Below are 23462 nucleotides of genomic sequence, written 5' to 3'. Positions count from 1 at the left end.
AAATAAATTATATGGGGGGGCGGGGGGTTGTGAACACACAACAAAGGAACAAACTACACAACTCCGAGACAGTCCAGTCTCCTACAAAAGGAAAGATGTTACCAGCCAAGTCTTGTGTCGTTATTAAACAAACACATGACGGAAGTCCGACAGAGCACGAAAGCAACGCATTCTCGCCGTACGTAAACTCTTCACAAGCATTTGCTCTGGAGCAAATTTAACCCAGTTGCGTTCACACGTGCAAATTTACACCGGTGCTGCTTCGCAAACGAGCATTTGCTCCGGAGCAAATTTTTAAACCACCTCCCTGAGGTGGATCAAATTTGGTCCGGTGTAAGCTGTTTTTCAGGGCTACGCCGGAGCTAATTTGCACGTGTGAACGCTCTACTGGGGCAGCCCCGGCGTAGCACCGGACCAAATCTTGCCGTGTGAACACCCCTCATGTGACGTCACAAAAGTCAATTTGTCTTTGTGTGGGACAGATTAACCCTTTCAGGGACAGCGGTTACCGCAGTGGACAGCTTATCATGTTATCAGGTAACAGGTTATCATTGTTGGTGCATGGAAGGGTGAAAATAGTGTCAACACCAGTCCTATCAGCTCATTCTTGTACATGCCACAATTCCACTGAAGTTGAGACGTCCAACGCGTAAATAAATACTGAATGCTTTTGCAAATCGACCTTTGCTCGATAAAATACACTAAAATGACAAGATATTTTTATTTAAACTGATCAACTTTATTGTTGTTGGGTTTTTTGGGGGGTTTGTATTATTTTTTTGCATGCATTCTCTTATTTTGAATTTGATTCCTGCAACATGTTCCAAAAAAGCTAGGGCATGAAAAACAAGATACTGGACAAATTGAGGAATTCTTAAAAAATTAATAACAATAATACTACAACAAAAATAATCTGTTTGTTACATTCTTCAGTTGAACTAGTGAATTAGAAACGTGTGGGTCTAGGATTGAGTATAAAGGAGCGTCCAAGTAAGGCTCAATTGTTCAAAAGCAAGGATGGGGCACAGTTTACCACTTTGTGAAAACTGCATCAGCAAATAGTAAACAGTTTAAGAATGTTTCTCAACGTACATTTGCAAATAATTTCGTGATTTCAACATTTGTGGTCGATAATATCATCAAAAAATTCAGGGAATCCGGCGAAACCTCTGTACGTAAAGTGGCAAGGTCGAACACCAATGTTGAGTGCTCATTCCCTTCGATCCCACAGGTGGCACTGCATTAAAAACCTTTGTTAAAACTCTACAAAATGAAAGCCATACTGTATATCAAGAGGACTGAGAAACAGTGGGCCTGAGCGCATTAGAGATGGACTGACACAAAGTAGAAATGTGTGCTGTGATCTGACAAGTCCACGTTTTGAATTGTTTTGGACGGGCAATTTAACAATACAAAAAGGTACATAATCTTGATGATAAATGGGTTGTCACTTATATAGCACTTTTCTACCTGTAATACTCAAAGCGCTTAACACTGTTTCGTCATTTACCTACCGATGACACAGCATTAGGAGCAACTAAAGACTACGTATCTTGGTGAAGGACACTTCAACGAGGTCACAATGGTCGGGGATTGAACCTTCAACCTCTGGGTCGGGAGATGACCTCTCTACCACTGAGCCAAGCCACCTCTCTAAAAATGACTAATATTAATATCACATCGCCATGTACAATACATATAGGTGGCCAAGGCGATTACATTCTATTTTTTTTATGTATTTATGTCATTCGTGTTCTATTATATATACACACTGCATATAGTAAATAAATAAATAAATAAATACATAAATAAATATATATACATATATATATGGAGAATGACAGAGCGAAGATCCTGTGGGACTTCCAGATCCAGACTGACAAGATGGTAATGGAGAACCAACCAGATATCGTGATTATAGATAAAGGGCAGAGGAAAGCCGTTGTAGTGGATGTAGCGGTCCACTACAACGGCATATATATATATATATATATATATATATATATATATATATACTGTATATACTTTACTTCATAAAAAACATAACAGGCATATTTATTCTCTATTCTATGGGGAGACTGGAACAAATTAAGAGCATGTCCATTCATTTCCATAGAGAACGATGATTTGTGATGCAACTGTCGTGGTTGAGCTACAGAACAAATTGAACTCGCACCTCAAGCCACCACTGTAGACAGATCGAAAGATAGATAGATGGATAGATAGATAGTATTACCTGTCATAGCTCCACCGGCTGTACGACATGCTCTTGTTGCCGCCGACCCCCTCCATATCTCCGGCTGGACTACACTGTGGGAAGCCTCGGTCAGTCGAAGACGCCTCCGTCCTCTACCCCAGGATTCGAGCGAGCAGAGGCGCTGTGCGTCCAGTGGCGTTGTTGTTGGTTTTTGAAGCGCCGGTAGAATGAGAAAAGCGTAGAGGCGTTAAGCGTGCACGCGCGTTTCATCGGTTCCAGCGGATCGATGTTGATTTGTCAACTCGCGCGTGGTAGACGTCCCCCCTGAGAAGACTTCCTCTGGATTGAAGGGGAGGCGTTTACGTGTCATGAGCTGCACCCACTTGATGGAGCGCCGAAGCAACCGCGAGTCAATGGCATATTACCGACGACAGACAGTGTTTCGAAGTAACCAAGTAGAAATACTTTGTTACCGTGTTTAACCCTGGCATGTATTTTCCGCGCACACATCGTGCAAGAAAATGTAGCAATACTTGTCTGTAGGTTTTATGTAAAACGTACGCCTGTCTGGCATCGTTAATACTATCTCATTAAAGTACATGCATTTCAGGCATTTATAGTTTCAAGATTGCCACAATAGCACAATTCTCCTCGGTTTATGACACACTGGTAAATCTGAAATCCATTTTAGTAGATAGCGGTTCGAGCAGGGGTGGGCAATTCCAGTCCTGGAGGGCAGCTATTGTGCATGATTTCCATCTCTCCCTGTTGAAACACACCTGATTTAAATGAATAGGTTCAATATCAGGCTGCGCAGAGTTTGCTGATAATCTGATCATTTGAATCAGGTGTTGTTGCAACAAGGAGAAATGGAAAACCTGCAGGATGGCGGCCCTCCAGGACTCGAATTGCCCACCGCTGCATTCGATGACTGGTCTACATTTTGTAGCACTTGTTGACAAAGAATGACATTTTTCAATTTTTGTGTGTCACTTTTGGAAAAGTCATCTAATTTCAGTGTGAAAGAATGACATTTACGGTATTTTATTACTTTTAAAGATCAAGTAAAATCTGCTGGTCCGTTATTCGTCATTCGCCAGTAGCCAAGGCCACCTGTCCGTCATCATTAATCTGTCATTATTTTAAGCCAAACCAAAACTGTCACCGTCAGTCATCACTCAATGAAGTTCGTCACCACTATCTTGGGACCGTCAGAATGTCCGTCAGTCTGTTATTATTATTCTAACGGCACTTCCATTGTCAGGACCACTATTTCAGGACTGTCAGATCTTCTTCTTCTCCGGCGGTGTTGCGCCGACAAAAATGTATCAAAATTGTACAACTGTACTTACTACGCCACAAGCATTTACAGCACAAGCAGTGTGCCTAATCCGGTATAGAATCAACATTTTTAAGTTTTGTCGAGTCTCAACATCCTGGATATTTGTTGTTTTTAAAACGGTCCTAAGGAGGAAGGAACTAACGTGTGGTCTGTTAGAAAGGAATGGGCATTGAAGAGTAGAGTACATAGTGGTATATCATAGAGTTTATTGCAGCCTGGCCACTGGGAATGAACTAAACAAAATGCCAAAATTACTCACTCTGGCCCTGTATGCTTATTTAACCACAAACAACAACTATAAATCATACCGAAAAAAGTTGCAGTGGTGAATCTGCTGAGATATTAATATGATATTTCACACACACACAAAAAAGATACCCATTCTGGCTCAATGACAGTTTTTATTTTAGCATCTCTAAACAAAAGTTCAACACAAAGCAAAAAACATTGCTGTGGGAGAAAAAAAATCTGTACGATTGCGATGTACATTAGCATTTCCATGAGGATGGGTTCTTGAAATTTCAGAAATTCGTAATTTTTCATTTTTGTGACCCATTTCGGCACCAATACGCATCACGTCCTTAGCTGGTATAGCATTTCATCCTCAAAAAGGAAGATAAACAATAACTCCAATTGCAAGCCACAAAAGCAATCTTGATGAAGAATTCAATTTGGCTAAAGCTGGATAATCGAACACTCCGCTTAACACCTATTCACAACGAAACATTAAAAAAAGTATTTGGCGGCTACAGTAGTTTGATAAGAATATAAAGTATAAAAGTATAAACATTTCATCAAGTCCTTTACTACCATCATCTAATTGTTTTGATCTCCAGATACAAGTTGATATGAAGACAACGTGTGTGTGTGTGTGTGTGTATGCCAAACATGACGCCACAGGTGGAAGGTCCAGTTCATGTGCGGCTGCTGAGCACATTAATTTTTTTTATTCCAACAGAAGAGCATTGAGGGGCAAAACAATTAAGATCAAGGTTGTGACCAAAGGTACAAAGAAAATCTACTACGTTACTGAAATGATTCATCAGGTTGTTGACGAAATGTTAATCACACGTTCAACTTGGAATGGAACTGTAAAGACCCTGTAAAGTGAATTCAGGGATTTGCTTATAAGATATACATTTGAAGATAATTGCTCAAAATGTGGAAAAATTGTGCCTCGTTACGCTCTTCCATTCGGGCATGCATGCAACCTGCCCCTCCCCTCGGTATTTATGAACTTGGCTGCCTTTGTTTGCATCATTGGTTAACCAGTGGAATTACGATGTGCATTTAATTACCTATGCCTCCAACCTGGGTAGTCTGCTGGCGTGGCAGCTTTAAGTGCCGCATTGTCAGTTGTGAATACAGGCACGGCACTCGAAGGAGAGCAGACGAGTGACGAGGAGGGAATAGTTTTTCAAGTCCGAATTGACAGCATGTGGACTATAGAAAATATTCCAGCCATCAGTGGCTTTATGCAGATACATTTTTTGAGGCTCACACGGGACATTTTTTGAGCACATTCAGCAGACACAGGAACAGAGAATGGGGAGATTTTGAAGCCTCGTTTTATATACTTGATTTATTTATTTTCACTTCACAGGGACTTTAAAAAGGATGTTCATATAACCTCGTCTAAGTGTTGACTTTATTTATGTTTTGATATGTTCTCGTGTGTGGCTTCTGATGTCAAGAACATGCGAGATCCCATTTCAACCCACTGAACCACCACCTTGAAAGAAAGCGATGGCAGGATCCATCAATCTATAAGACTTAAAAATAATAATCAGAGTAAGACAGCACACTTCAGACATTCTATATTTGGCAATTGAGATGGAAGCAGAAGCCACAAAAAAAAATCTAGTTATATCACTGTAGCTTTAAGGTCTTGTCTAGGCATCTTTTATGTACATCATATCGTCACTTTCATATCTGCAAAACCAACCTCACACACTCTACTGTGGTGATTTAATAATCATTAGAAATACACTTTAAAAATCACGACAAATCTCACATATGTACAGTAGCAGATTAGCACATGGGAGAAAAGATGGCACAACATAACACAAAGCTTCATAAAATAATCTCTCTGCTCTGTCAGACACTTGAAAGGAACTTGGTAACATTCGGGAGATCTATATCTATATATAGATATAGAGATAGACAAATAGATATCTATATCTATATATACATATCAATACACACACATACATATTTTACTTTGTTTCATTCAATCTCGGCAGCAAGTACAAATCACTACAAGGCAAGAGAAGTCCTTCCGAGTACAAAACATGAATTGGTCAGGCTGATTTAGAAGGCAATGTTTAGTCATGTAAATCGGGTTATGGCTGAAGGTAGAGTGGTGTTTTGTTTCTATTTTGGCATTGTCACTCGTCCATAGTCAAGTCCTGGGCACAGAGACCCCGAGTCCAAGTATCCCAGAGATGGGAAGGTCTGGAGGGGAGCTGTCTGGAGACATGCACGTGGTGGAGAAGGCAGCGGTCAGTCATCCACGTTAGGATGTGATGTCAGGCAAGTGGGCGGGGCAACAGAGAGTAGCTGCATGAGTTACAGTGATAAGGCCAACTCAGACGATCACACAATGGCAGCCGCTCTTGTCTTTCTCTTTTCTTGTCGGTTCTGGCGATGGTGGACATTCCTGTTCTTGGAACTTCCTGGGAGTTTGGAGGAAACAAAGCAGATCTACTTTTACTTTACTTTAATGGGTCACTGTTGAACAAAACCTATCAAGTCAAGCAAAAAAAAAAAAAATATATATATATATATATGCATGTATATATATACTGTATATCATCCTCACATAAAGTATAAGGTGTTGATGCTTTGCTTGATTATTCTATGTCTGCGTTGTTACAGACCACGGTAAATAAATAAATCCAAGTGGAATACCAATATCATATTTAGGTGGGAAAAAGTCCTCCTGTGTATGGAAATACTTGGCTTAATGTGTGGCTCTTATGTTGATACTTTTGCAAGTTGAGGGGTTCGTTGTTTTTAGTGGATAGCTGTTCTTTACGAATGACAAAAGGAGAGATGGAATCCTTTAATGCAGTTTATTAAAAGGGGGGAGAAATAGACGTCTGCACCGCAGCACGTTTGAGAACAACTCTCGTAACTAAAATCACTTCCTGCTTCTCTTACTTTAACAGCCAATCAGAACCTATCAACATAAAAACATGTCTAAGGAATTATTAAACAACAGAATATCATTTAGGAATGCTTAACATGATAATATGATGCTCAACATAAAATAAGCTTACACTTTTTATGGAGTTTCGAGTAGACAAAACATGTTGGAGGCTAATAAGGCGAGTTGATAGTTGGACGTGCATGCGCATGACTGGCTGCCCTTTATGTCAATCATGTGACAAAGTTCATCACGGGTGATGACAGGCAAGAGTCTACTTATTTTTGTACTCAATCGGTGTCGACAGGCAGGTGTAGTATATATCAATAGTATAAAACTGGGAGGGATGGAACTGAATAAATTAAGGCCATGGAATCGACCCACACTCCCTTGGTGAGCGACTGGTCGATCACGATCGACGTAACGTAATGGGCACCTGTGTTCTAGATGCATGGTGTTGATGCTTGGCTGTTTATTCTTTGTCTGAATTGTTTCTGACCACAGTAAACAAATTAATCAAAACGGAATACCAATCATATTTTGAGGAGCTCAGTCGCCATCTTGTGGTATCTGTGGGTAATTACAATGCAGGCATCAATTATTTCCGGATTTTCACTATTTAAGTCTACAGTATGAACCTTGAATAACTAAAATGAATACGGATCATACGCAATTGATGATCCATGTTTTTGATCATGCCCTCTGAACTTTTTTTTTTGGCACAGCCTGTTTTATTTTCATCAAATGTTTAAAAAACAAACTTTTCTAAAACACGGCAGCAAGGTAAAACTTTTCACAGTAACAACTTACTGTAGTGACGTTATAAGATCCAATTTTGCCACATATTTCACTTACATTTAGCCTGTAACACAAGGCATTTGGTTTCAAAAACAAAACAGTGGGAGGACAACTGAAGCCCTATGTGATCACATAATCACTTCACATTGCTTTGGACTCTATTTTGAAAAAGTGTGATGCGGGTTCTTGTTTTATAAAGAATGTTATGTATCAGTGATGGACATGCTTTGCAAAAGCAAAAGCTGACATGGCTCCTACCTGCAAGCTACTGTATGTGTCAGGCTGGTGAAGTGCAATCCGTGTTGTAGTATCGGAGCATTTTTACAAAGATGAGTGCAGACTTTCAGTCTTGGTACTGATCACGACACTAGTGTTGGTGCATCTCGTCGCCGATAACACTAAAACAGATGAAGCACCTACCTAATTACTCGAACCAGCTCGTGAAAAGCCTGGTCGACATTCATACGGATTTTGGCTGAAGCCTCCATGTAGGTGACCTTCAACTGTCTGGCCAGCTGCTGGCCCTCCTCTTGAGTTACCTGAGGGAGATGGACAGAGGTAAACAATCAAAGGGCCCAGAACACAAAACATCTGACAATGTCAAAAACAGACAGTATCTTGATATCTGCTGTCGGTGTCATGTCAGAAGAGATTTGTTACCATTATGTCGTAAGCGTTGCCTACATTATCAGGAAACAAAACAAGTAGCAAATTAAACCTTTCAGGTTGTTAAATATATTTGTCGATACATTACTGCACTTGTCTTTTAGAGTTCTGTGTTACATATAAATAAATCTGCATGTATTGTATAAATGGTGACACGCTTAGTGGACAACAAAACAATTACTTCATAACAAGGAAAGATAACGTTATGCTTTTTGTGTGGTTACGCATAAAATAATTGTCTTACGCTAATATTTGTCACTTATGGAAAGCCATTTGAGCATTCATTTGATATCCTTGACACTGTTTTCCATAGTTGCTTGCCCAGAGTTATACTGCAGTGGTTTTGTTTCATTTGGAGACTGAAAATGCAGATGTTGAAAATGCGCGCTCACCAAATATCCTGGCTACATCTAAAATGAATTAAATTGGCTTACAATTTATGACCTGCAAGTACAGTCTGTCGGAGCACAAGAGGCTTGAAACAAAAACCGATATTTAAAAGTAGTCGGTACCTGCAGTGCTCCTTTTCACCATACGAGGGCGCTGTAGACTCACAAAGCAGCAGCTGTGCACCAACGGCCCCAAAATACCCAATTTCAGCACACTTTTTCTTTTATCCACCCTCCCCTCCTGACGTCACCATTTCTCCAGCTGCTCTTTTATGCTCACATCCTGTCTGTTAGCAGCTAGCTGCAGCTGCGAAGCTCACTTCCATTTCTAATATGCAGTTGTGAATGGTGCTGATTGGGTCACATTATCTCATCTGATGATTACACAGGAGAGATGTGTAATCTGTTGGACTTACTTGTCTCTGTAGCTCCAGATCGGCTTTGTTCCCTACGAGGATCATCGGGAATTCATCCCTGTCTTTCACTCGCAGAATTTGTCTTTGAAATTTGTAGATTTCTTCAAAGCTGTAAAATACACAACACAGTGTATTAAGTGGGATGTGGCAGTGCAAATGGATGACACAGTTCTTTTCCAATGAGTGCAGTCATTAACATATGTAGATATGCACACGCTTGAAACCGCAAAGGAAATCCACCCACACAGCCATCACCCTGGAGATGGGGGCACCAAGGCCGTAAGTCTGACTGAGGGTCTCGAAAATGAAAGACTGCAGCACAATATACAGTACACACATACATACAAATAAAGTTGCTCGTTTGTTGCTTGGGTCTAAAGTCTGACTTTGCCTTTTTACAGTGAACCCCCACCGTTATATCACGGCTCATCTTTTGCATCTCATACATAATCGCAGATTTTTAAGTTATCGTTTTAAACTAATTTCCGTAAGCCCCCAATGGTGTCTCGCATTGTTGACTTTTATAAGCGAAATGACATTGTTTGGTGTTAAGCTATACGATGTTAAATAGTTATTGGTTTTGTGTCAGTTTGACATGAAGCTTAAACTTGGAGTAACATTGAAACACTTGAAGCAAGCACAGGGTGCATCTTTTTGGGAGAACTGTGAGAGTGAATCTTCTTTTTTTGCTGCCTTCAAAGTGGTGTCATATGCCAATTTTTTTCACAGCAAAAAGTAAGATCAGGTGCAAAGCAATACTTTAAAAGTGAGCTTCAATAAGTTGAACGTGTTTAAAGCATTTGGATGGAGTAAAACTAGGTTTAATCATTTTTACACAGTGTCTATATCACATACACTGCATGAAGTGGTCTGAATATACTGTATATTGCCTGCGTAAAACGGCAGTTCATGCCTCAGTAATAGCAAATAAGTAAATAAAATCAGCCATAAACCCAGGATGGGATTGTAAACACAAAACCACAAAAAAGTCACACCTAGCAAATCTGGAAAGACTTGATCACATTCAGTAAATGGAGGAAGGAAAGACTGTTTACAACATAAACATTGAAGGAGGGGAGCTGTGGGTGCGTGGAGAGATACTGTATTCAGCTTAGTGGACAACTGAGTAGGAACAAAATGATGTTTGAGGCATATATCGATAATACTACACCTGTACACCTGTGAAATAGGTGAGTGAAAATGTCAACCTCTTGACATCAGGAGTCATATTCATTCACTGGTGAGATCATTGTGCAGTCTCATGATTACCAGCGAATGTACAAAATGTAGAAAAAAAAGGGAGCAGGTCAAGCTGTTTTGTTTTGCTGTTACCGTGGATTTGTTATTTTAGCAATGCGGTATAAAGGAATAAAGGAACAAATAGAATGTCACTCGGTGGAGCGTGGATTGCCAACAAAGGTGAAGTGTTTGTGAAGTACTTTGCAGGAAATGGAGGATCAAGGACAATGCCATTATTATTCTTAGGGGTCTTCACCAATGCCATTTGCTTGAACTAAATTACCGGTACTTCTATCCAGATCCTCACCAAAACAGATGGATCTACTCTTTGAGAAAGTATCATGGAATTAGGCATTGTTTTATTCCAAGTACTTTTGCTATCTGTGTCTATTCACAGTAGCATCCCAGTGTGTACCTCATGAAGTAGCTGTTGACTTTATGCTGCATTAGCTTGTCCAAACACTTGAGTGAAGCTACACTATTGTCGACTGATTCTCTTAGCCTCGTTATTTTGACTTCAATGTCAGAGCGAACAAGCATTCTAAATTTCTTTTGTCAACATCATCGAACTCCAGTGTGGAAAACAAAAGAAAGAGACCCAAACAATAGTGAGAGACTGCCGAAAAAGAAGTTAAGATTTATGGTTCTGGTTGAGGGAGTGCTAGCAAGAGGGCGTAACTCTGAAGAGTAAACAGACATGTGTGCACACATAGAAAGAAAGAGGCAAGCACACACCCGTCCGTGATCAGAACTGTCACTCACCTTCCTCTGTCCGTGACTGAGAAGACGAGCAGGAAGCCCTCCCCTGTCCTCATGTATTGTTCTCTCATGGCTCCAAACTCTTCCTGCCCAGCCGTGTCTAGAACTGCACAGACAGCCATTTCAACATCAAATACAATAATCTGAAGACCAACATAGTCTACTATGTGTGTTGGATTAGTGCGTAAAGCAACTGAAGATGTGGATTAACGAGGTGCACTTACTGTCCAGCCTGGCTGCCCTTTCGTCAATCACACATTGCTTGGTATAAGAGTCCTCAATTGTCGGGTCATAGTCTGTGACAAAGTAGGACTGCAAGACATAGAGAAAGAGGATTTTTCTGAAAAAAATACGGTCAATGTATTTGATACGGACCAATCACAACTACTGATAGGTATAGTGATAGTTTAGACAAGCATTTTGCAAACATTTTACACAAAGTGCCACTGAACAAAATATAGCTCTGATAATAGGAATTCATATTGACAATATAAACTTATCTTTCCCATATGCGTAAATACAAATATTAACCAAAGGCCAGCATTATACACCACACTATCGACAAATTAACATTTTGGAAGCCATTTGCCCAACACTGTTCACCACATTGCTTCTACTCTGTAATACAAAGTAGCAGCTCCGACGTGAACCTACAGAGAGACCCAAGGGGAAAGTAATCACAGAATCTTTATTATAAAGAGACCATTTGCCTGTAGCAATCTTACTTACTAACAGTCAGCTAAGAAACCGGAGAGGAATATAACGTTTGCATATCATGATGAGACACAGTGGCTCAGACGATGAATATTTGCTATCATCATTACAGTGAAGAGACTTGAGTTGCAGGTTTTGAAAAGATTCAGCTTTTGCATCCAAATTAAACTGCATCAGCTGTTGGGGGAAATTGGGCTTCAAATTGTCTTTCCCCATTGAAAGAATAGAAATGACATTAATCCGTTCCAGCCACCTCCTCAAAAAACCAAAATGTAACGTGTTTTTTTTTTTAAATCAGAAAACCAGCACTCTCGAATGTTGTACTTTTTGAAAATCTAGAGCAATTACATACCGGTAATTAAAAATAAATAAAAACATTTTGTCGCAATTTTTGCTTCACTCGTTAATCTAGCAGATTTTGAGGAACAGTTTGGAATTGTTTTAAATAGACAACATTCTAATTTAATTCATTCAGCAATTTTTTTTAATTTATGCTTTGTTTGACCATAAATGTCAAACATGAGAGGCAATAATAGGGTTGAAACCTCTGTTTTAAAGAATGAATTATGATGTGTCAAACTGCTGCATCTTGTGGAATGAGTTGAGTTAAAAGAATTCATCCACCCATCCATTTTCTGTTTCTGTTTTATCCTCACAAGGGTCGCGGGGCATGCTGGAGCCTATCCCAGCTGTCTTTGGGCAGTAGGCGGGGGACACCCTGAACCGGTTGCTAGCCAATCACAGGGCACACAGAGAAAAACAACCATCCGCGCTCACACTCACACCTAGGGACAATTTTGAGTGTTCAATCAGCCTGCGATGCATGTTTTTGGAATGTGGGGGGAAACCGGAGTACCCGGAGAAAACCCACACAGGCACGCAAACTCCACACAGGGACAGCGGAGCTGGAATCGAACCCGGTACTTCTGCACTGTGAGGTCGACGCGCTAACCACTGGATCACTGGGCCGCCAGGTTAAAACATTCATTTTTTAAAAATTGGAGAAAATAGTACAGGAACTCCAAAAATCAAAATTTAGTAGAGTATTAAATAAGTAATAAATAAAATTAAAGTAATTTGGGTATTTTTTTTTACCATATCTTAGTGGGTTCAGACACCAAAATCAGTCCTCATTCACACAAACATTTCCTGAATCCATTTTGGGGATTTTTTTTCATCTCTTTCCTTATCATATAGCTGAGCTTTTAAAATCTTCTTAAGCTGCTGCACCTCTCCCCTGACACATTGAAAACTATTGCCATGGACTGGTCACCACTCAATCGCAGGGTGACAAAATGAAAATCTGAATGAAAATTAAAGAGGAGGTCAATGGAAAAATATATAGTTGATAATTTAAATTAACATTGAACTAAGGAATGTCCAAATACTTTTGCTAAGGTAGCATACATAATGTACATTCCATTGAAAAACGTTCCATTGTAATATTAGGTCGCGATAGAAATATGATTACAGGTGAGCATTACTTCAGGATATGGTGAGGAAAAAAATATAGATGTTATAATTTTAAAGATATTTTTTCATCATACATGTGCATAGACTTCTTCAAAAGGTGTGTGCTTCTCTGTCACAGAGAAGACTTTTTTTTTCTTTTTTTGCTTCAAGCAGAAAGGCAAGAGAGGAAACAGCCCCTCTGTACTTTGTTTTTGCTTGAAACACCGCAGACACAAGTGACCTTGCCTTTATCATCAAAAAGCAGGTCAACACATGGTCTGCTCTCAGCCAGCCATCATTGCTTAGCTTTCAACTTGTCCATTTTGGCATAAAATAAAGTTAGCCGATGACTATGGGAAGTTCCAGACACATAGTTATGTTTATGTTATCATTGTATAGCTCATATTGATAGTACTTATGCATATGCATATTGTCAATAGCTGTGTTATGCTTATGCAGAAGAAGCAGGTAATCTCTCCTCACACTCCATGCAGTCTGCAGCATACAAGTAAGTATGAAGGCCCAAGTCTCATCCGTTCACCACTGTTGAATAATTCATCAGTATTACTTTGTCCAACGCTGCGCTTCAGTGCACCACACTTTCTGCGTGCCTTCAGACAACCAAACTGAACCAGAGTGGAAGTGATGGAAAGCGCGTTTGTGTTTTTCCTCTCCTATTAAGTCTCCCTCCGCTTGCTGTCAACCTCTTATTCCTTGTTCAGTCAACCTCAGACTGCAGGAGCCAGCATCACACTCCTCCAGCTCACCCTACAGTTTGGCAGAATGATTTTCTATAGGGGCAATCCAAGAAATGGGTGCAACATGACTCAGAAGATCTACCAATAACCGCTGAGTAATACAAGGCTGAGTCATGTTCAGTAAAATCACCTGTGATACCGTCATAGATGACCATATCAGAAGCAGCCAGTATGCAATTAAAGTATAAGTCAGTCATTGACCCACCACTCAGGCCACACTTTCCAAAATGACAGTGATAACTTTGTCAAGTTCTGTGTTGCCTTACTTTGCTATCTTCAACTATTTTTTTAATGAGGAACAATAAATATGATATATGGCAGCAGGGTGGCACGGTAATCGACTGGTTAGCACGTCTGCCTCACAATGCAAAGCTTGTGGGTACGAATCCGGCCCCGGCCTTCTGTGTGCAGCGTGTGCAGGCTCAATCTCTTCTGATCCTTCGCTCAATGGGCAGGTGCGTAGGGGTGGAGGAGCTCAGAGAGTTGTAAGGTGGGGTGAGGCCATTTAAATATTTGAAAACAAATAATAGAAAAAAAACTCTAAAATGTATAGGGAGTCAGTGAAGGGATGCCACAGTTATGTACTCCCTCTTATGAGCACTAGTGAAGAGGCGAGCAGCAGCATTCTGGTCCAACTGGAGACGCTCAATGGAGGACTGGCTGACTCATATAATTAACAGAGAGAAGCCCTGAATCAAGTTCTGTCAGAATTTTTTTTTGTATGCCTCTTGTTTATATTGACTGTATTTCTGCAAAAATATGTAGGCAACTTTGCTTCTGTTTAGATTTGATAATTTTATGTAGCAGCACTACTGGATGCATTTCTCATTTGATGCAGGTCTGCACAACACGGTCAATTGAAGGCTTTCGAGTGTCAGTATGAATGTTTCTCTGTTTGTTGTAAGTGCTCAAGCCATCCATGATACTGTGGCTCTGAAGTGGTAGCAAATGAATTAATAGAGGGCTTTTGTTCAATGTCACATGCTCTTAATACGCAATTGTAAAGGAAGTGCCTTGACTGAACCTGGATAACTTCCTACGGTCAAGTCCCATTGACATTTTTCAGTGTTAATGAGGGCACAAGGAAGTGGACACATTCTGACAAATTCAGATTTCCATGGAAACACTGAGCAGCTGTCATGAGGGCAAATCATGTTCACAATGGAATATAGATAGAATATAAATTGATGATTTCCCCTCCCTCAAGCGAGAATCACAATTAAAAAATGGTCATGTAATTATTTGAAGGGTTGGGTCAAAGTTCTGTTGCATATTGATGCAGAGGTGCCTTGAGATTTGATTGAGCTGGGTCATGAAGTGAGGCTAAAAATGGCTACTTGCCCTTTAAATGTAGTCTGTAACACTACATACAGTATTTCAGTTGTGTGGTATCTCAGTCCGAACACCAGGCGACATTATGTACAGGGAGTACACATGGTGAAATTTGGCATTTGTCAAACGGTGGCCACCTCCACATGACTGACATGCTTGTTACATGGATATCATGTCAGGTTGGTCATGTGGTATCAGGGTGTCGTTTTGGAGCTGTAATGAGAACTAAGTAGGCTACTGTCATAACATGCATACACGACTGTATCGGCACCCTTACTGGTACTGGTGTCAGAATCAACAGACATTTTGCATGAACTTTGCTGCCACAACCTTCCGTAGTGTGTCTTGTAATGTTGAATGAATTTTAAGATGAATAATATGCTGCCATTAAGCAAGGCATTCAGCCAGTGCTGAAGTCACCTATCACGGGTCTGCGTCCTCAGCTCCACCGAAATTGTTAACATGGTGGATATTAATCTCTATTCGGCAGTCAAGTTGAATTAAGATGTTTTATAAAATCAGCATGCATATTGGGTAGGTCCCCCCCGCAAGAATAATCCTGCAGTACAGTTTCAATGTTAGTTGCAAGGTGGCAGCTTTGCAGGAAGGAAACTCCACCTTTGCAGCGGGCCGAGTGGCAGTGATGTCACAGGCGACATGTTCTGGGACCCCGCCTACCATCCAAAGTCCAAACCTGTCACTCAGTTCCCTTCCAGCATTCCAGCGCTCGACCTCCACCCCACCCCACCCCCACAAACACACCAGGAAAACAATGAAGCCTCTTTTCAAAATGAAAATGGGAGTGACCAAACTTGATTGTTCTCGTGACATGGGACACTCATCCATCAATTGTCCATATTTGTTGATCTCACTTGGGTCGCAGGTGAGCATGAGCAACAGGGTAAGTTACCTCTGAACAATAAATCCGTGCGTCTGTCTGTTTTCGTCTGCCCACTGGTGGCCCAGGCAGACACACATAAGAAACCAGCACGATGGCCAATGGAGTGATGCAGTGTGACAACAATTGTAACATTCTTTTTTATTCTATTTAATTATCTCATTACTGTATGTCTGTATAAAGTCCAATATTATGGTGTGCTATTTTCAGTCTCATTAAAATGCACAAACATGGCTAAAGGATTCATTAAAAAAAAAAAAAAAGATGAAACTGACCACACTAAATTTCTTAATGTTTCATCTAAATATAATGTGTTTGTGGACAAATCTGAAAATGTCTTAATCTTTCCTCTGTTGACGATTAGTGACAGCTAAAAAGTAAAGTTGACAACTACGACAAAATAACAACTGAAACATCTTGCAGCATTTTTGGATCTGGAGAATCTGTTTGTTGCTGGTCGGGCTTGTTTTTCCAATCTGCCAGAGTCACAACATAAAGCAATAAATCTCCTCTGTTCAAACTGTTGGTTGCTAGCCTCAGGAAAAGCAAGACTAGGTGATATGTGTAGGCGTGTAATCAACATCATGCTTGCATTATGTACCCACTTCCCCGCCATCAAACCAGCTTTACAGACACTAAATATAGATCATTTTCCATCTCTGTCACTTATCCCGATTCCTTCTTGTCTGTGCTGTGTTGCTGGGTTGAATGAACCAATCTAGAACCAAAAACACAAAGTGTGAGGTTTCGATGACGAGATGAGACTGGATGAAAATGTTCGTGGGTGTTTTTGTCAGCCGTTCAGGGTTCAAAGAGAGCAGAAATGATTGAGAGCTCTCAGCCCAGTCAGTTTGGATCGACAAGGATGCCCATCCTGCCTGCCGCCTTTTGCTCCCCCCCGCTGACGTGTTTGCCACAACCCTTTGAGAACAACGCACAACAGTAAAACACACATAACCCAGTTCGGTACAATGCAGTAGCTTATGTTACTAGTCGACAATCAGCCTCTGCTGGCTACTACTGCCAACTAAACACATTGAGGTTTCACTCCTAAATCAGTAATCACAGCTTCCACGGCAGCATATAAGATACAGGAGTAAAAAAATACAACTGGTTCATGAAGCAAATTTGAAACATCATTTTCCCGTCACAAGTGTGTTGCATAATTTTTGATTGAATAACTGAAAATATATGGTGGCATATCGTTATCGAGACATAATATGGCCAACACTGACAGGTTTTTCCATATCGCCCAGCACTATCTCTATGCATGTTCTTGACGTACAATTCCTCCTCAGCCCTCCTGCCCCAAGACACATCACAAGTCTCTATTCCTAAAATGGAACATGCTAGAATACAATGCAAGTGCAGGTCAGCAGTCAGCACTTAACAGAGATTTTCTCTGATCTCGCCACTTTCCGAAGGTCACAAGTTACACCTCATCACTCAACCTCTACGCATGCGGGTCCTTTACAACACTTGTTTTGTGCACTGTGTGAACAAGCACGTACACAGAAAGATGCACAAACACCATCTAAATGGAGCGGTGGGTGTGAAAATGAGCTCAGAATGGTTTTGTGCAACTTGCAAAATGATTTTGAAGAGTGAAACAACAGTTATGTTCCAAGTTTTGCAGAAAAGGGTCACAATGTAATTTGCAAGCGGATTAATTTTGCTTTCGTTCAATGCATCCAAAATTGCCAGATGCCGACAATCAGCATATATTCCTAAATTTCCAAGAAAGAGAAACAATCAAGAATACAAATGTGCTGTACTGTATTCCCAGAGAAACCTTGCAACTTCTAGGTATTTAGTCGTACTTGCAGTACCTCGGAGGAAATTGGAAATACAGTACAAGCTGCTCCTATGTAAAAATGTGTATATGACTGCATGATGTGGCGATTATGTGAGGCAACTCAACAAAAAGCGATTAGCAGTCAAGAAAACACAAATTAAAAACCAAAAGGATCAAATATGACAATTAACCAATAAATGAATCATTGATCTTACTTTGGAAAATCAAAATTTTCTGAACAATTACAAATGGTAGACAATAGTAGCAAAAACAAACTGATCACAACCACTCCCGATTTACCAACATTTTATCTTAAAAAGCACTCTCACTTACAAATGCGCTACAAGGATTGGGTATTTATATTGAACATTCAGCGGGATTCTCACTAAGCGTTAAAAATAAGAATGTAAAATGTTCCCCATCATCGTGAAAGGCAATTTAGTCTAATGCCCATTTGTAATACAGCCTGTTACAAATGAAAGTGATCCATAAACAAATCACTGTGCTGTTTGCGGTGGTAGAACACCAACTATAACAGTTAAATGCTTAACACATGCTTATGGCGACAATTCCTCCACATGTGCTTTTGTGTTTCACACCACTTAATGATGAATTTCTCTGAGCAGTATTGTTTCTTCGAGAGTGCTTGAAGTGGAAGGCGGTGGTGAACGAGTGACAATGAAGGGACTGTGGAGGACAGAGGCTCCACACGACAGAGAGGGAAAGCAAGAGAACAAGAAGGGGAGGGGATCGGCTTTAACTTCCGCTGGAAAGGCCCACTTTTACCATGAGCTCATACAAAATAGAAAGGTCACTTATTCAATACACATGGAGGGAACGGGAGCACACAATGCGTCTGCCGGCTCAAAGAGCCATTGGGGAACATTGTACTAAAAAGTGGGGGACAACTTAAAGGCAGCCCACACTGCTGGAGAAAATTGAGCTATGACGGACCTGGTTGAAGGATCCATCAGACATGTTTTTTTCGCTTTCACTTTCGCTGGATATTTACAGCGGGACTGCAGTGAAACGCCGGGCCTTGGCTCCATGCACAACTCAATGAACCCGAGCACATAACTGACAAGCTCTCGTGCGTCTAATGTGCAGATCAATAATCATTCGCTTTATTCACTGCCTTGTCCTTTAGATGACAGCAAGCCAATACTTGGCCCCATCAAACTAAAGCAAGGCTTTACCCAGACATGGCATTAACACTGTCACAAGCGACCGGCTCCAAGAACATCACTTTGTATGAAATAAACATTATAACACACATTTTTGTAGTGATCCAGTTGAAGTTGTCAAGTCTGCTGGATATTAAATTAAAGAAAATCCAAACACCACACACTGCAACTATTCCTTGATGTGTTCCAGGCTATGCAAAGCTTAGGTGACGATAGTTTGCTAACTTGCAATATTCTACATATTCAGATAATTCAATTTGATCTAAGATGTTTGTTTTTTTTTGCCACTCCCAGTTGAAGTTTACCATCAAATTAGACATGATGAAACAACGACAATTGCACATTTTGTATTGAAAACGACAACATTGCCTTGCACTAGCTTAATGCTAAGACACAATTCAAAACACTGCAGACGGGCTAACAAATAGCATCTATATAGTGGTGCTAAGTAACAGATATCTCTACACACAGACAGGCAATATAATTCTCACAGGCATGTTATTCTTTATCTTCTGCGAAAAACAACTTAACACTAACAATAATAAAATTCTTCATACTATCGCGGTTGTTACACTACATGCCGACATACTTTTGTAAAGTAACCTTCTTTATTCACGACATCATTTTCAAGATCTCCTTCAGTGATTCATACATAAGCGTGGCTTTTCTGTCATCTTGTTGAGCATATCGAAGATACGTTGAACAAACAGGCTACAGTATATGTAAAGTATGGATTCAGAAGCTACGGTCGGGAGAAGAGAAGAAAGCTCAGGATAAGTGAGCCAGCCAACCAATGGTTCAGTCGACCCCCCCGGTCTCCTCTGACCCCTGGCATTAAGACTTCAAACGTGCGGCTAAATATCAGCCTGTGCTGGCTGCAATGTGGAGACTTTTGAACCCCCTCAAACGTGCCGAATCAAAGTCATGACATTTAAAAGGCTTTTGACCGACCGGATCGTTGGTCTCAAGGCGGTACTTTACATTGGTCAGTGCGAACAATTTCTTTATCGACAGTCCATAGCAGCATTTTGCAGAATTAAAAATGGAGACCCATGTTGACCCAGCAGAGGGTTACAAACTGATTAGAGTGACACAAAGACCCTCAACTATGTGAACAACCTCATTGTTCTTGTTGATCATGTGAAATCACTTAAGATTCCCTCCTCTGCATAAAGCCTACCCAATGTCTGAACATTATCAAAGCAGTTTCCACAAAATGGTTTATAGCATAAAAACAAATGTGCACGTTCCCTCCTGGGTTCTGGTTCTATCACAGCAGTCTTTGTGAGCATGGTGAACCAAATGCAATAAGGTACAAAATCACTCATAGGATATCGGTTAATAAGAATCTATTGCCTCTAATCTGAAACAGTTACATCAGAGCCGCAACAAGAGATACAGCAACAAGCTGTCCCTACACAAAATATTCCCCCGATTCTGTCTACTTCAATGACAATGACACAGCATCCCACAATCAGAAACAGTCGTTCAAGCACCAGCCTCTGGTGTAATATGTAATACTGGTCTGACCGCAACATTGACACGCCCTTGAAAAAAGACATTCAACTGCAGCTCTAACAGGTTATGTAAAAGGCTTTTCGTTTGAAAAATGTGCACATCAAGTGAGGAAATAAATCCCTTTTATGAAGAGACATTGTCATGTGAAACATCCCAACAAAATGCCCAGACCTGGAGAAAAATGAATAATGCTTAACAAGCAAGCAACAGCTGTTGACTGAGAAGTGGACCTGAAAGAAAAATTACATTTGAGCAATGCAAGTGAAACAACTAAAATGTCAGTGAATGACCATTGGCCAACTGACAAAGACATTATTTCACACATGTACAATGTTCATGGGCACCCTTTTTTAATCTACCTTGTCCAGTAATACCACACTCAGGTACACTCAGCTGGCAATTGTTCAGAATATTTCTTACAAAATCTACAACACACATATTCTCTTCATTGGAATCCAAAGGTATTTGCAGCACATCTTGGTCTCTCTCTTCAAGCACAACTGTTGTGCGTCATTTCTACCAACATATATTCTACTGCACTTTCCTTACTAGCATGGCCTAACATGACAAAGGATCTGGGGCAACTCGAAAAGATCATATCAGAAGCACAGCAGTGCTACGGATCAGGGGTAAAAGGCATGCTGCCCCCAACATCCATATCGAGGTCACAACATATCTCCAACAAGATTACAGATTTCAAAAATATAGTGATGATTGAAATTTCAGTAGTAATGAATTGCAATGCGACATACAGAGAGGTGATTTTTATTATATTTGGTTCCCATTATTATCTTTGAAAAAGCATGCATTGGACTACAGGTGAAGTGGCTCAGAAAAAAAAAGTGAGGCTTCCAAACAGAGAACAGAATCAAAACGTGTGACTAATATGATGTGACAAAATTAGGCAAGTACTCAAATCGTATTAAACAACTATTAAAATAATCTCATTTTCGGGGATAAGTAGAATGACAATACCAATCAGTTTCATCACAATGTGTGAATCTTAACATGATCGAATTGACGGACCATAAAAGTGAATGAAATGTACAACACAGAAGAACAAAATGCCAGAGGGGAGCAAAGAGCACACCAAAGAGAAGGAAAACCATTGAGACTGGCTTGTGCCGGCATGTTCTTGGCTGGCGCGATACCTTGTTAGCAAGCCAGATAAGGTCTGCTTTGCAGAAAATGTCAGGTTGGGAGGTTAAGAACATTAACTAAGAAAAGTATAATAGGATGCCATTCAGATTAACCAGATAATGTTTGTGTTTCCACTGCAAAGCATGTCAGCTGCTCAAATAGTGTGACATCATACCATTCTATCAAGACAACTTGTAATCCATCAAATAATTAACCAAATAAAATCAACTTGACACTGTCCGAGCAGTGTTGAGAAGACTGTACTAGTCTTTCAAGCCGCCTTTTATGGACTCTTTTCGGTGGAAACACAATAAAATGTAAACCACATTGAGCAGAATCGAATGGTACTGTGCGTATTGGTGAAAGTAAGGATAGATTGATGTCAAAAACACATTTTACTTGATCCCAGTTGTCATCGATGCTTGGAGTTTGCCAGGAATTGCTTTGAGGTCAGACCTCTCGAGCACTGAGTGGGATATTTCCGACTTTCCAGTCGTGTAGAATGCAGCATAAATCCTGAAAAGTTCCAACATTAGCAAGCCTTCACAACCGCATGTGCCACAAATAAGTGCCTCTTTCTGGTGTGGTCTTGGCTTTTGATGGCACGCTCCAGAACAGTAGTGTCTAAATATTTAGACATAAAAGATCATAAGGATGTACGAACGGACAAGAACATAAACTAAATCGCTAATTTCTGACGGCCAATATATTAATATCATGTACTGTATATTACCATATCGTCCAGCTCTACAGATAGTATTAGGATGTTTATTGAAAAGCAGCCTTGTGATCATGCAAAAAGTAAATGATTTTTCAGACTTTTCGGGTGGCGCCTGTCCTGCATACCATTAAAATAGATCCGAACCTCTGCTGAGCGGCAGCAGAAAAATCACATTTCCACTTTCAGAACCAAAATAAGAGCAATCTGTGTTAACTTTGACTCAGAGCAGAAGGAGGAACAATCACGAGTCAGGCTTTTTTTTTGCCTGCTGTAACTGAATTATATTTTTACAGGGGCGTCATGAATAGAAATTTGTTGACGATTTTATCAATGAGTGATTGGTGAAAATTTGGAAAACGAGGAAGGGAGAGATGAGAACAATTTCTTCTTGTTGCCCAAAACTTAGACGTCTGACAATCAACCTGTGAGCATGATGACTGTAACCCATGCATGCATAGCGAGCAGCCAATGGCTTGAACTCGTATCACCAGCAGCCTGGCTGCAAGAGAACTGTTTTGGTTTGGCATACCAGACAAAATGTTAAACAGCTGTTTAGTTAACGTGCACTGGCGCGTGCCAATCGTTCAGTTTTACCTTGTGTTTTCCGGCACCAGCTGTTGCTGAGGACACACAAGCGTATGCAGTTGCTGCACCTTTTAGATCAGGGTAACAGTCACGCGACAGCTGTTTTAGTGACTCCAGCCAACTCAAATATTTATGTTTGCAGTAGTGCCACACACACAGTTAACTATCAGTGGGATAAGGCAAGCTATGATGAATATGACAGAAAATTTCAGCAACAAATGAGTCTTCCTCTGTTTTTTTTTTGTTTGTTTTTTTAAATATGCCGGAGTTGTTTTCTGATTACTGTATTTCCCTAAATGACCTCGACTACTGGTGGCCTTTGTCAATAGCATATTTGGAAAAGGAGTCACGCAGTACTATCACCTGCTCAGGGTCTGCTTGCTCCCAGGCCCCCCTGATGGACAGCAGGTG

At 40.5% G+C, this 23462-nt stretch overlaps 2 protein-coding genes across 2 annotated transcripts in view; both read right to left on the bottom strand.

The window, feature by feature from the left end:
• Positions 1-2409, bottom strand: part of tub (TUB bipartite transcription factor) — a 49743-nt gene extending 47334 nt beyond the window's left edge. Inside the window, exon 1 of the mRNA XM_086107669.1 lies at positions 2237-2409. Coding sequence (XP_085963795.1) covers positions 2237-2292 — 56 coding nt within the window. The 5' untranslated portion in view covers positions 2293-2409. The remainder of the gene's footprint in view (positions 1-2236) is intronic.
• Positions 2410-3920: 1511 nt separating this feature from the next.
• Positions 3921-23462, bottom strand: part of rras2 (RAS related 2) — a 33418-nt gene continuing 13876 nt past the window's right edge. Inside the window, exons 2-6 of the mRNA XM_086106850.1 lie at positions 11179-11266; positions 10958-11060; positions 8957-9065; positions 7906-8024; positions 3921-6214 (exon numbers count right to left, since the gene is read on the bottom strand). Of these exons, the coding sequence (XP_085962976.1) occupies positions 6127-6214; positions 7906-8024; positions 8957-9065; positions 10958-11060; positions 11179-11266 (507 nt within the window). The 3' untranslated portion in view covers positions 3921-6126. The remainder of the gene's footprint in view (positions 6215-7905; positions 8025-8956; positions 9066-10957; positions 11061-11178; positions 11267-23462) is intronic.

This window comes from Hippocampus guttulatus, chromosome 3 (genome assembly GCF_054856545.1).
Source record: "Hippocampus guttulatus isolate MCC_2025c chromosome 3, RoL_Hgut_1.0, whole genome shotgun sequence".
NCBI classification, from domain to species: domain Eukaryota; kingdom Metazoa; phylum Chordata; class Actinopteri; order Syngnathiformes; family Syngnathidae; genus Hippocampus; species Hippocampus guttulatus.
This window is presented reverse-complemented; position numbering and strand designations above follow the sequence as displayed.